The 14860-nt window shown below is 49.8% G+C and overlaps 1 protein-coding gene across 1 annotated transcript; it reads right to left on the bottom strand.

Annotated features, from left to right (window-relative positions):
* Positions 1-377: 377 nt before the first annotated feature.
* On the bottom strand, positions 378-14502 carry LOC115099815 (G-protein coupled receptor 54-like). Its single transcript, XM_029617664.1, is given in 5 exon segments — positions 378-778; positions 1633-1871; positions 4079-4214; positions 5104-5228; positions 14313-14502. Coding segments are annotated over 5 exon segments (1065 nt in total). The 3' UTR covers positions 378-403.
* Positions 14503-14860: the final 358 nt, after the last annotated feature.

The raw sequence follows: 14860 nt of genomic DNA, 5'->3' as shown, positions 1-14860 counted from the left end.
GGCTCGCGCAGACTGCTCACAGCCTCGTACCGGGATCCTCCCGCGTCAAAGGAGAACTGCTTGAGATTAATAGATTTCTTTCTGGTCGGCATGATATCTACACTCTGGTCTCTCCGTTCCGCCAAAAAAGTCAGGGTGCACTAATCATTAATGAGGTTTATTCAATAAAACTTTGAGTAGTGGGAGAATGAATAGCTCAGACATCCATATTAGTCAGATTATGTCACTTCCTCTCCCACTTCTTATGTTCTTATGGTAAATTTCGATTTCTTATATATCGGGTTTTCATATCTGCATTCTGACTCTGCACATGAAGCCACAGTGCTTCTGTGTCTTTCGCAAATTACAATGAGACACTTTCCCATTATAGCCAAATCTGTTTAATATAATACAAGTTGTAGGCTCACTTCAGCTCATTTTAGGTAGATTCCATGGCCAGAAACTTCATTTCATTGGTGCCAGTTCCTGAGGTCACACTTCCATCTCTCACCTTCTTCTGGAACAGGAGAGGAAAGGCCTTTTGAAAGGACTTCCTGAAGCTTGCCCCCATGAAGCCATAGACAAGGGGATTGATGGCAGAATTGGCATAAGACATGCAGTTGGCCCAAGTCTTGATCTTGTATGTGATGTAATTCACGTTGAAGTTGGGGTCAAAGCCTTGGAAGAGGCTGAAGACCTGGATGGGTCCCCAGCAGATGGTGAACAGGAGCACAATGACTAACACCATCTTGGAGATTTTGCTTCTCATTGCAGTGGTCCTCTCTGATAATAGCTGAACCTGAAATGAAAAGCAAAGAGGCACAGAAGAGGTAATTAGTGAGATATTGTTAATTAACAGCTTTATCATATCTCTGTGTTTGTGAGGCCAGAAGGCTGCAATATTTGATTCTTTCTCTTACAGACAAAAGCAATTTTTAGTCTTTACTGTTTCATGGAAAACAATGTCAAGCACCAGCGTGGTTTAGTATAGGATGAGTAAAAGGTAGGACCAGAAACAAAGCTGCATGTTCCTTTGAGACCTGGAAGAGTAGGGATGCCCAGAACGTACTGGCTGGGTCTGAAGCTACATTCAGAGGTAAGCCTAATGGGCCATCTTTTTAAAATTCTCCCTTTACAAGAACGATCTGCGAGGAGTGGGCTGTCCCCTTTATAAGAACGATCCGGGAGGAGGCGGGCTGTCCCCTTTATAAGAACGATCCGGGAGGAGGCGGGCTGTCCCCTTTATAAGAACGATCCGGGAGGAGGTGGGCTGTCCCTTTTATAAGAACGATCCGGGAGGAGGTGGGCTGCCTTGTTCAAATCTCAGTTTGCCCCAGGGCAGGTGCATGTCATTAATGCTAGTTACGATGGTGAGATGACTGGGTACCACAGACATGTTCCTGCCCCTGGGGCAACTAGTGTGGTGAGATGGGCCATTAGGTTAAGAATAGGCTAACTCCGATGACATTATCCGGTACGGGGGACAGCACTGGCCATTGGCTCATGCTTGAAGTGATGATTCTAGTGGCAATCTCCTGCCTGAGAGAGCTAATGATCTTCTGAAAGCAGAAGAGATCACAGAAGTCTTAGCTCGCTAGGTGAGACTCCTGCCTGGTGCTAGAGGCATGGGGCAGGTGGATTCTGCTTTCGCACCTGGTAATTGTCACCTGTAGGCTCCACCACTGGCTGCCCCACCCTCTTCAGCATCAGGGAGTAGCACAGGCAGATGGTGAGGAGAGGTAGCAGGTAGGCGGCCAGGAAATGGTAGAGGATCGAGGTCTTCTTATGTACATCCGACGGGAACTGCTCAATACAGTATGTCTGATTCCCATACCAGTAACCATCCTTCATCTTCTGGAAAGTCAGGATAGGGGTGGACAGAAGAAAGGAGCCTGATAAGAGAAAGGTGTATCATTAGGTGATCACTGCCCAGCACAGAAAAGAGCCAGTAGGATTCTCACTGAATCGATCCGGGCAGTCAGGCTGCACATCAGCCTTCCATGTTTACCTGACCTTAGGAAGAGGTAACCCCCAGTATCAACTGGACCCACCTTATCTCCTCCAGGAATCAGCTACTCAGAAGGGGGAGAGGTGTCTGAGGTGTGGGATCTCCCTCATGTGTGAGTCAGCAGGAGGAGGGGCAGGATTTCTCTCATTAGTGACTCAGTGGTGGAGGAGGGGAGGGAGAGAGGTGTCGGTGGTGTGGGCTCTTCCTCATATTAGGGACTCAGCAGGGGGAAGAGTCTGGGATGTCCCCTTATTAAATTGATTAATGAGACTTGGGGAGAGGGTTATGGCATCTCAGTGGGACAAGGAGTGTGGGATCTCCCCTCATTAGTGACTCAGCAGTGGGAGGAGTGAGGGATCTCCCCTCATTAGTGAATCAGCTGAGCCAGGGGCATGGGATCTCCCCTCATTAGTGAATTAGAGGAGGAGTGTGGGATCTCCCCTCGTGAGTGATTCAGCAGCGGGAGGAGTGTGGGATCTCCCCTCGTGAGTGACTCAGCAGTGGGGAGGAGTGTGGGATCTCCCCTCGTGAGTGACTCAGCAGTGGGGAGGAGTGTGGGATCTCCCTTCATTAGTGACTCAGCAGCGGGAGGAGTGTGGGATCTCCCTTCATTAGTGACTCAGCAGTGGGGAGAAGTGTGGGATCTCCTTTCATTAGTGACTCAGCAGCGGGAGGAGTGTGGGATCTCCCTTCATTAGTGACTCAGCAGTGGGAGGAGTGTGGGATCTCCCTTCATTAGTGACTCAGCAGTGGGAGGAGTGAGGGATCTCCCCTCATTAGTGAATCAGCTGAGCCAGGGGCATGGGATCTCCCCTCATTAGTGAATTAGAGGAGGAGTGTGGGATCTCCCCTCGTGAGTGATTCAGCAGCGGGAGGAGTGTGGGATCTCCCCTCGTGAGTGACTCAGCAGTGGGAGGAGTGTGGGATCTCCCCTCATGACTCAGCATTGGGAGATTTCCCCTCGTAGGTGACTCAGCTGTGGGAGGAATGTGGGATCTCCCCTCATGACTCAGCATTGGGAGATCTCCCCTCGTAGGTGACTCAGCAGTGGGAGGAGTGTGGGATATCCCCTCGTTAGTGACTCAGCAGTGGGAGATCTCCCCTCGTGAGTGACTCAGCAGTTGGAGGAGTGTGGGATCTCCCCTCGTGAGTGACTCTGCAGTGGGAGGAGTGTGGGATCTCCCCTCGTGAGTGATTCTGCAGTGGGGAGGTGTGTGGGATCTCCCCTCGTGAGTGACTCTGCAGTAGGAGGATTGTGGGATATCCCCTCATGAGTGACTCTGCAGTGGGGAGGAGTGTGGGATCTCCCCTCGTGAGTGACTGTGCAGTGGGAGGAGTGTGGGATCTCCCCTCGTGAGTGACTCTGCAGTGGGGAGGAGTGTGGGATCTCCCCTCGTGAGTGACTCTGCAGTGGGGAGGAGTGTGGGATCTCCCCTCGTGAGTGACTCTGCAGTGGGAGGAGTGTGGGATCTCCCCTCGTGAGTGACTCTGCAGTGGGGAGGAGTGTGGGATCTCCCCTCGTGAGTGACTCTGCAGTGGGGAGGAGTGTGGGATCTCCCCTCCTGAGTGACTCTGCAGTGGGGAGGAGTGTGGGATCTCCCCTCGTGAGTGACTCTGCAGTGGGGAGGAGTGTGGGATCTCCCCTCGTGAGTGACTCTGCAGTGGGAGGAGTGTGGGATCTCCCCTCGTGAGTGACTCTGTAGTGGGGAGGAGTGTGGGATCTCCCCTCATGAGTGACTCTGCAGTGGGGAGGAGTGTGGGATCTCCCCTCGTGAGTGACTCTGCAGTGGGAGGAGTGTGGGATCTCCCCTCGTGAGTGACTCTGTAGTGGGGAGGAGTGTGGGATCTCCCCTCGTGAGTGACTCTGCAGTGGGAGGAGTGTGGGATCTCCCCTCGTGAGTGACTCTGTAGTGGGGAGGAGTGTGGGATCTCCCCTCGTGAGTGACTCTGCAGTGGGAGGAGTGTGGGATCTCCCCTCGTGAGTGACTCTGCAGTGGGAGGAGTGTGGGATCTCCCCTCGTGAGTGACTCTGCAGTGGGGAGTATATTGATGGGCCTGTAAAGGGTGTTTAGCGGGGCACTCAGGACGTACTGATCCAGATGCAGATGCTGACGATCATGGCGACACGAGGAGTACGATGGCGCAGGGACTTCAGTGGGTAGACGGTGGCGTAACATCGGTCAGCACTCATCGCGGTGAGCGTAATGCAGGTGGCCTGCACCGTAACCTGCATCACAGAAAGAGGAATATTGAGCATGAGCACAGGGCCTCTGTAAGAATTCCCCTCCTCCAGTCACGCGTGGCAGGGTGCAGGGTGCTGAGCAGGCCACGTTGCAATCAGCTCCCCCCCCCCCCCTGCTGTACTGTGCCAGAGAGGGGCACTGCAGACCACGTACCAGGTCTGATCGTGGCTCTCAAGGACTGAAGCTGAGAGAGGCCTGGTGTACAGAGATCAAGACAGCCCCCCACCCCACCTGTGTCCCCTCCCTCCACCTTCCTAAACCTGAAAGCCTTCAGTGCCAGGAAATGACCAGCAGGGGGAGCCGGGGTTTCTGTACCCTCTCAGCCTCCCCACATTTTCTTCCCCTGCGTCTGCTAAGGGCAAACATCACAGAGGGCAAGGTCAGCAGTGGAAATCCCTTCCCGGCCGGGACTCTGCTGCTGGAGATAGCTCACATCCCTTTCCCCCGTGCTGGCTCTCCCAGAGGTCACCTGTTTCAGGTCTCCCCCTCCCCCCACCCTGGCCTACCTAGGACTCTGCATGAGAAAGCTCTCCAAAAATGGCTTTTCAGCACTGGTACAGGCTGCTAACCCCTCCTGTATTCCCCCTTGTTTCAGGCTGGGTGACCCTCGCGAGGTGAAGGTGATACCAGTTTGAATATTTCCCTAGCTCGCTCTCTCTTTCTATGTCTTAAGCACTGAGTTCAGTGTTTTGGGTGTCATTGCTTGCAGGCAATTCCCACCCTTTCCTGGCTCAGCTGCTGTAGGTTATCCCTCCCAAACGCCCTGTTCCCCAGCCTCTGTGGTCTCCCCCTGCCCGGGCTCGCGTCCACCCCCTTCCCAAGCTCCGCCTGGCCTGGGATTCACCTCCTTCAGGTGCCCCATCCAGAACTCACCTGCTGTAGATAAGCCACGAACTTGCACAGGAAGTCCCCAAATATCCAGCTGGGCAGTGGATAGAGGGTGGCAGTGAAGGGCACGCAGCACACAAGAAAGATGATGTCTGTGGAGGCCAGGTTAGCTGAGGAGACAGGAGACAAAGCAGTCCGGGTTACAGCTGGGTGACGGCTGGGGCACAGGAGGAGACAGGCACAGAAACAGCCAGTTACTGCCCTTAACAGAAACATGGGGGTAACCTGCATAGAGCGGCAGTTACTGCCCTTAACAGAAACATGGGGGTAACCTGCATAGAGCGGCAGTTACTGCCCTTAACAGAAACATGGGGGTAACCTGCACAGAGCGGCAGTTACTGCCCTTAACAGAAACATGGGGGTAACCTGCACGGAGAGGCAGTTACTGCCCTTAACAGAAACATGGGGGTAACCTGCACGGAGCGGCAGTTACTGCCCTTAACAGAAACATGGGGGTAACCTGCACGGAGAGGCAGTTACTGCCCTTAACAGAAACATGGGGGTAACCTGCAGGGAGCGGCAGTTACTGCCCTTAACAGAAACATGGGGGTAACCTGCACGGAGCGGCAGTTACTGCCCTTAACAGAAACATGGGGGTAACCTGCACGGAGAGGCAGTTACTGCCCTTAACAGAAACATGGGGGTAACCTGCACGGAGCAGCAGTTACTGCCCTTAACAGAAACATGGGGGTAACCTGCACGGAGAGGCAGTTACTGCCCTTAACAGAAACATGGGGGTAACCTGCACGGAGAGGCAGTTACTGCCCTTAACAGAAACATGGGGGTAACCTGCACGGAGAGGCAGTTACTGCCCTTAACAGAAACATGGGGGTAACCTGCACGGAGAGGCAGTTACTGCCCTTAACAGAAACATGGGTGTAACCTGCACGGAGTGGCAGTTACTACCCTTAACAGAAACATGGGTGTAACCTGCACGGAGCGGCAGTTACTGCCCTTAACAGAAACATGGGGGTAACCTGCACGGAGCGGCAGTTACTGCCCTTAACAGAAACATGGGTGTAACCTGCAGGGAGCGGCAGTTGCTACCCTTAACAGAAACATGGGGGTAACCTGCACGGAGCGGCAGTTACTGCCCTTAACAGAAACTTGGGGGTAACCTGCATGGAGCGGCAGTTACCGCCCTTAACAGAAACATGGGGGTAACCTGCACGGAGCGGCAGTTACTGCCCTTAACAGAAACATGGGGGTAACCTGAACGGAGCAACAGTTACTACCCTTAGCAGAAAGCATGAGGGTAACCTGCATGGAGCAACAGCTACTACCTGTAACAGAAACATGGGGGTAACCTGAACGGAGCAACAGTTACTACCCTTAGCAGAAACATGGGGGGAACCTGCGCGGAGCGGCAGTTACTACCATGATCAATTTGCTGGTCAGACTGGATGGATCACTTGGTTTTTATCTGTTGTTATTAGGTAGTGTAATTCTGCAGTTGTTTGGTTTCTGTCTCCTTGTGGAGTGTCTGTGTCTCTCTGTCTGGGCATTGGGTTTCTTTCTCTTTATGAGGTGTCTGTGTCTCTTTGGGTGTTGGGATTCTCACTCTTTGTGGGGGGTCTGGATCTGTCTTTATCTCTCTATCTGTCTGTGTCCGTGTCTCTGTGCCTTTTTGGGTGTTGGGTTGTTTTTTTTTCTCTGTGGGGTGTCTGTCTCTGTCTGTCTTCTGTCCCTTTGTGGGGCATCAATGTCTGTCTGGGTCCGTGTGTCTCTGAGTGTGAGGTGTCTGTGTCTGTCTGGTTGTTAGGTTTCTGTCTCTTTGTGGGGTATCTATGTCTGGGTCTCTCTGTCTGAGTGTTGGGTTTGCCTGTGTGCACCCACACAAACATGCAATGCTTCACTGTGTGCATCCACATACAACAGCCTTCGGTGCTTCCCGATAAACACACGTGCTGTGCATACACAAACAGTGATGCTTCCCTGTGTGCACCCATATACATGCACATACAGCAGCCATCAGTGATTCCCAATATACCCACATGCTGTGCGTACACAAACACACAATGCTTCCCTGTGTGCACGAACATAGATGCACACACAGCAGCCGTCGGTTTCTTCCTAATATACACACATATTGTATATACACAAACATGCAATGCTTCACTGTGTGCATCCACATACAACAGCCTTCGGTGCTTCCCAATAAACACACGTGCTGTGCATACACAAACAGTGATGCTTCCCTGTGTGCACCCATATACATGCACATACAGCAGCCATCAGTGATTCCCAATATACCCACATGCTGTGCGTACACAAACACACAATGCTTCCCTGTGTGCACGAACATAGATGCACACACAGCAGCCGTCGGTTTCTTCCTAATATACACACATATTGTACATACAAAAACACACAATGCTTCCCCATGTGCATCCACATACATGCACACACAGTGCTTTTTCACATACATACATGATGTGCATACACAAATACACAATGCTTCCCCGTGTGCATCCACATACATGCACACACAGTGCTTTTTGACATACATACATGATGTACATACACAAACACACAATCCTTCCCTTTGTGCACCCACATATAGGCATACACAGTAGGCGTGGGTGCTTTCTAATATATACATGTACTGTACATACACACACACACACATGTAATGCTCCTTGTATGCATGCACATACAAGGGCTCTGCAGTGAAGTCGGTGCTCTGCATTTTTGAAGGGGAGAGAATAGAGTTCATTTCTCTTACCGACTGACTGCTACCTTCATTTGGTGACCTCGTTTTATAATATCTAGGCCAGATCTCAGCCAGACGTCTGCTACTACTGAAGTAGCACAGCTAGGTGAAAGGCTGCACCATGCTGACAGCCAGAGTGCAGAAGGATAACCCCCTGCCAGGGCCACTCTTAGCTAGGGGCAAAAGAGGCAGCTTCCCTGGCCCTGCGTGGCAGGGGGCTCATTGCTAGCGCACACAGGGCTCTGCCTGGATGACTCTGACCAGTGCCCATCACAGGGGCTGATGCAGAAAGGGGAGGGTCAGTGGAATGCGCCTTTTCTACGGGCAAAACGTACTCCTGATGCAGGAAGGAAAGTGCGCCTACCTCAGGGAGAGTGATACTTAGCACCCTCGCACGGAAATCCCATGCAAATGAGGGCATTACTTCCCGATACAGAGAGCGTGCATCGGGCCAGCGCTGGAAACCCAACGCCTGGGTCAAAGCTTGGGCTTAAGTTTCAGGCGCTGTAGAAAAAGGGGAAAAAATGTCTGGCCGGGTAAGTGGCGGCAGTGGGAAGCAGCTGCGGCCGGATACGTCGGTACTTATCTGGCTATCTGTACTTTATCCAGCTACGTAGCGATCACCGTGCCAGATCGGTGGCTAAACACTGACGTATCCGGCTGCAGCTGGTGCCCGCCGCGATATAGCAGCATCAGTTTGTATATATCTGACTATCAGGCCAATACAAAGTTTGGCCATGCATTTGGATGCGCGTTTTCGACGCACTAGCTTTATCCCTTATACAGTAAGCAGTAATAGTGCGGCAAAAATGCGCAGCAAACCTCCCGAAACTAATAGCGCCTGCAAACTGCAAATGCAAGTCGAAGGCCCTATTAGTTATTCCCGCGCGATACAGAAAGTAAAATGTGCAGTCACATTTTACTTTAAGAAATTAGCGCCTCCCCAAAGGTGGGCGTTAATTTCTGCCGGCGCCAGGAAAGTGCACAGAGAAGCAGTAAAAACTGCTTCTCTGTGCACCCTCCAACTTAATATCATGGCGATATTAAGTCAGAAGTCCCAGAATTAAAAAAAAAAAATTTAAGTCGGCCGGCGGCCCGCGGATTGAAAGACGGACGCTCAATTATGCCGGCGTACGTTTTCCGAAATCGTGGCTGTCAGCGGGTTCAAAAACCAATGCTGGTAACATTGAGTGTCATCTGTCAAGCCCGCTGACAGCCGCCGCTCCTCTCAAAAAGGAGGCGCTAGGGACGCGCTAGTGTCCCTAGTGCCTCCTTTTACCGCGGGCCCTCATTTAAATACTGGATCCGCGCCCAGGAGAGTGGCCTGGGCACGTGTTGGGAGAGCGGGTGCTCGCCTCGGAGCGCCGGCTCTCCCGCGGGTTTTACTGTATCAGCCCGTATGTGGCAGCGGCAGCCTCCCCGCACACGCTCACGCACGCACACGCTCACGCACACACTCACGCACGCACGCACTCACGCACGCACTCGCACACGCAGACGCTCACGCACTCACGCACGCAGACGCTCACGCACGCACACGCTCACGCACGCATGCACACGCTCACGCACACACGTACGCACACGCTCACACGCACGCAGACGCTCACACAAGCACACGCTCACGCACACACTCACGCACACACTCACGCACGCACTCACACACGCACACGCTCACGCACGCAGACGCTCACACACGCACTCACACACGCACACGCTCACGCGCACTCACGCACGCAGACGCACTCACGCACGCACACGCTCACGCTCACGCACGCACTCACGCACGCAGACGCTCACGCACGCACACATTCACGCACGCACTCACACACGCACGCAGACGCTCACGCACACGCTCACGCACACAGACGCTCACGCACGCACTCACACACGCAGACGCTCATGCACGCGGCTCCATAAACCTCACTCCCAGCGTAGGCTCTAAGCAACAAGAGGTGCCGTGGGCCCAGGTCATGGGAGGTTGCCACGATCCGGGCTGAAAACTAAAGGAAACGAGGCAGTGGGGGCTGCTGGGAGGGCATTGATTTGGGTGGGGAGGAGTGAGTCGGGAGGGGGCCCCGGTTCGATGGACGGGGTAAGGGCTGAGGCTGGGCCTCGCAGAGCAATCTTGAATTTTTTATCAAAAGGAAGGAGGTTTTTTTGGAGGGGGGAGGGGCGAGGCTGAATCGGCACCAGCGCCACCGAGCATTGGACCCAGCAAGCGGGCTTTACAGGCAGCAGGGCTTGCGGGCTTTTCTGTTTTCTAAGGCTTATGACACTTCACCGGCTGCCCCCGGATAACTTTAGATCTGCCCTCCAGACGTCCCTCCAGGCAACTCCTGATATGGGAGACATTGGATAAGTCTGCCCTCCCCTCCCCAGGGAAATATTCAAAGCAAGCCCTGCAGACAGATAACCTGTGACTTATCCATCTAAATGCCTGTGGATATTGACTCCCTTCTGATTTAACATTTGATCTCTGCTCATCTGTTATACCGTATGTAAGAAAGGGATTTCCTCTTGCCTTCTTTTCTATAGGATTTGAAAGATATATTTTACCAAACCTGTGACAATTCAGCGTAAAGATAAGCTCAGCATACAAGTGGCATTATCACAAGCTGGTCAAAGGTCCTACATTATATGATCAGTGACAAGTTCTACTTTTATTTCAGTTTGATTAGATTCATAACTAAAAATGTTTTTAATTGCACAATGGGGACCTATGATGGTGACCTATGATGGTGATTATATGACGATCACTATTAATTTCTAACTGAGAGTTAATGAGGATTAATTTTCTGACATACATGCATACACACCCACACACAGTACACGTCTGTGCTTATCCATGTATACATACACACACAGAGAGCCACACACAGTGCATGTCTGTGCTTACCCATGTATACATACATACACAGAGAGCCTCACACAGTGCATGTCTGTGCTTATCCATGTATACATACATACACAGAGAGCCTCACACAGTGCATGTCTGTGCTTATCCATGTATACATACATACACAGAGAGCCTCACACAGTGCATGTCTGGGCTTACCCATGCATACATACATACACAGAGAGCCTCACACAGTGCATGTCTGGGCTTATCCATGTATACATACATACACAGAGAGCCACACACAGTGCATGTCTGTGCTTACCCATGTATACATACATACACAGAGAGCCACACACAGTGCATGTCTGTGCTTACCCATGTATACATACATACACAGAGAGCCACACACAGTGCATGTCTGTGCTTACCCATGTATACATACATACACACACAGAGAGCCACACACAGTGCACATCTGTGCTTATCCATGTATACATACATACACAGAGAGCCTCACACAGTGCATGTCTGGGCTTATCCATGTATACATACATACACAGAGAGCCACACACAGTGCATGTCTGTGCTTACCCATGTATACATACATACATACACAGAGAGCCACACACAGTGCATGTCTGTGCTTACCCATGTATACATACATACACAGAGAGCCACACACAGTGCATGTCTGTGCTTACCCATGTATACATACATACACACACAGAGAGCCACACACAGTGCACATCTGTGCTTATCCATGTATACATACATACACAGAGAGCCTCACACAGTGCATGTCTGGGCTTATCCATGTATACATACATACACAGAGAGCCACACACAGTGCATGTCTGTGCTTACCCATGTATACATACATACACACACAGAGAGCCACACACAGTGCATGTCTGTGCTTACCCATGTATACATACATACACACACAGAGAGCCACACACAGTGCATGTCTGTGCTTATCCATGTATACATACATACACAGAGAGCCACACACAGTGCATGTCTGTGCTTATCCATGTATACATACATACAAAGAGAGCCTCACACAGTGCATGTCTGGGCTTATCCATGTATACATACATACACAGAGAGCCACACACAGTGCATGTCTGTGCTTACCCATGTATACATACATACACAGAGAGCCACACACAGTGCATGTCTGTGCTTACCCATGTATACATACATACACACACAGAGAGCCACACACAGTGCACGTCTGTGCTTATCCATGTATACATACATACAAAGAGAGCCACACACAGTGCATGTCTGTGCTTATCCATGTATACATACATACAAAGAGAGCCACACACAGTGCACGTCTGTGCTTATCCATGTATACATACATACAAAGAGAGCCACACACAGTGCATGTCTGTGCTTATCCATGTATATATACATACACAGAGAGCCACACACAGTGTATATCTGTGCTTATCCACGTATACATACATACATAGACAGCCGCACGCATTACATATATGTGCTTACCCACATATACTTACATACATAGACAGCCACACACATTACATATATGTGCTTACCCACATATACTTACATACATAGACAGCCATACACATTACATATATGTGCTTACCCACGTATACTTACATACATAGACAGCCGCATACATTACATATATGTGCTTACCCACGTATACTTACATACATAGACAGCCACACGCAGTACTAATCTGTGCTTACCCACGTATACTTACATACATAGACAGCCGCACACATTACATATATGTGCTTACCCACGTATACTTACATACATAGACAGCCACACGCAGTACTAATCTGTGCTTACCCACGTATACTTACATACATAGACAGCCGCACGCACTACTCATCTGTGCTTACCCACGTATACTTACATACATAGACAGCCGCACGCACTACTCATCTGTGCTTACCCACATATACTTACATTTATTTATTTTATTTATTTATTTATTTATTTAACATCTCTTTTATACCGATATCCGTTTGCACATCGCATCGGTTCACAATAAACAAAAACTTTTGGGCGGTGCCCTTACATGTAACAGATAACTTAGTGAACTAGGAAAAATACAAATATGTATTTTTATACTTACATACATAGACAGCCGCACACATTACATATATGTGCTTACCCACGTATACTTACTTACATAGACAGCCACATGCAGTACTCATCTGTGCTTACCCACGTATACTTACTTACATAGACAGCCACATGCAGTACTCATCTGTGCTTACCCACGTATACTTACTTACATAGACAGCCACATGCAGTACTCATCTGTGCTTACCCATGTATACTTACTTACATAGACAGCCACATGCAGTACTCATCTGTGCTTACCCACGTATACTTACTTACATAGACAGCCGCATGCATTACATATATGTGCTTACCCACGTATACTTACTTACATAGACAGCCACATGCAGTACTCATCTGTGCTTACCCACGTATACTTACTTACATAGACAGCCACATGCAGTACTCATCTGTGCTTACCCACGTATACTTACTTACATAGACAGCCACATGCAGTACTCATCTGTGCTTACCCACGTATACTTACTTACATAGACAGCCGCATGCATTACATATATGTGCTTACCCACGTATACTTACTTACATAGACAGCCACATGCAGTACTCATCTGTGCTTACCCACGTATACTTACTTACATAGACAGCCGCATGCATTACATATATGTGCTTACCCACGTATACTTACTTACATAGACAGCCACATGCAGTACTCATCTGTGCTTACCCACGTATACTTACTTACATAGACAGCCGCATGCATTACATATATGTGCTTACCCACGTATACTTACTTACATAGACAGCCACACGCAGTACTCGTCTGTGCTTATCCACGTATACTTACTTACATAGACAGCCACACGCATTACATATATGTGCTTACCCATGTATACTTACATACATAGACAGCCGCACGCACTACTCATCTGTGCTTACCCACGTATACTTACATACATAGACAGCCACATGCATTACATATATGTGCTTACCCACGTATACTTACTTACATAGACAGCCACACGCAGTACTCGTCTGTGCTTACCCATGTATACTTACTTACATAGACAGCCACATGCAGTACTCATCTGTGCTTACCCATGTATACTTACTTACATAGACAGCCACATGCATTACATATATGTGCTTACCCACGTATACTTACTTACATAGACAGCCACACGCAGTACTCGTCTGTGCTTACCCACGTATACTTACATACATAGACAGCCGCACGCACTACTCATCTGTGCTTACCCACGTATACTTACATACATAGACAGCCACATGCATTACATATATGTGCTTACCCACGTATACTTACTTACATAGACAGCCACACGCAGTACTCGTCTGTGCTTATCCACGTATACTTACTTACATAGACAGCCACACGCATTACATATATGTGCTTACCCATGTACACTTACATACATAGACAGCCGCACGCACTACTCATCTGTGCTTACCCACGTATACTTACATACATAGACAGCCACATGCATTACATATATGTGCTTACCCACGTATACTTACTTACATAGACAGCCACACGCAGTACTCGTCTGTGCTTACCCATGTAGAAGTTAGTGGCCGTCCTCATTTGTCGATGTTTGGAGATCACAAAGATGAGCAGTGAGTTCCCAATGAGCCCCACCAGCATGATGAGACCAAAGAAGAGAGGCACTAGCCAGGCATCGGTGAGGAAGGGAGCCAGCTCAGGGGCTGTCCCTTTCCTCTCCCAGGAGGCGGAGGAGTTCTGCATTGCTTCTTCCAAGGAAAGGAGGTTCAGGGTGAAGTCATTGCTTTTCTCTTTGGGTTTGTCTGGAGTCTTTGTCAATGAGTGTCTGCGTGTCAGTCAGCAGGAGTCGTCTGTCTGTCAGTTGTAGGAGTTCACCTGTTACCAGTCCCTAAGTAATGGGATTAGTTTGTCCATCGGTACAGGGGCGGTGTTTGTGTGTACACGAGTGCTTCTGTCATAAATCATTTTTACTGTTTTCTGCAGGATTTGCTTGTGAAGTTTCCAAACTTTTCTGAAATGCTACAGTCTGATTGTCAACTTTACCTTGAAATATTCGTACTGCTCCCCCACCCATCACAGAGGGGAAACGGCTGTGACTGTC

This window comes from Rhinatrema bivittatum, chromosome 10, assembly GCF_901001135.1.
Source record: "Rhinatrema bivittatum chromosome 10, aRhiBiv1.1, whole genome shotgun sequence".
In the NCBI taxonomy this organism is placed as follows: domain Eukaryota; kingdom Metazoa; phylum Chordata; class Amphibia; order Gymnophiona; family Rhinatrematidae; genus Rhinatrema; species Rhinatrema bivittatum.
This window is presented reverse-complemented; position numbering and strand designations above follow the sequence as displayed.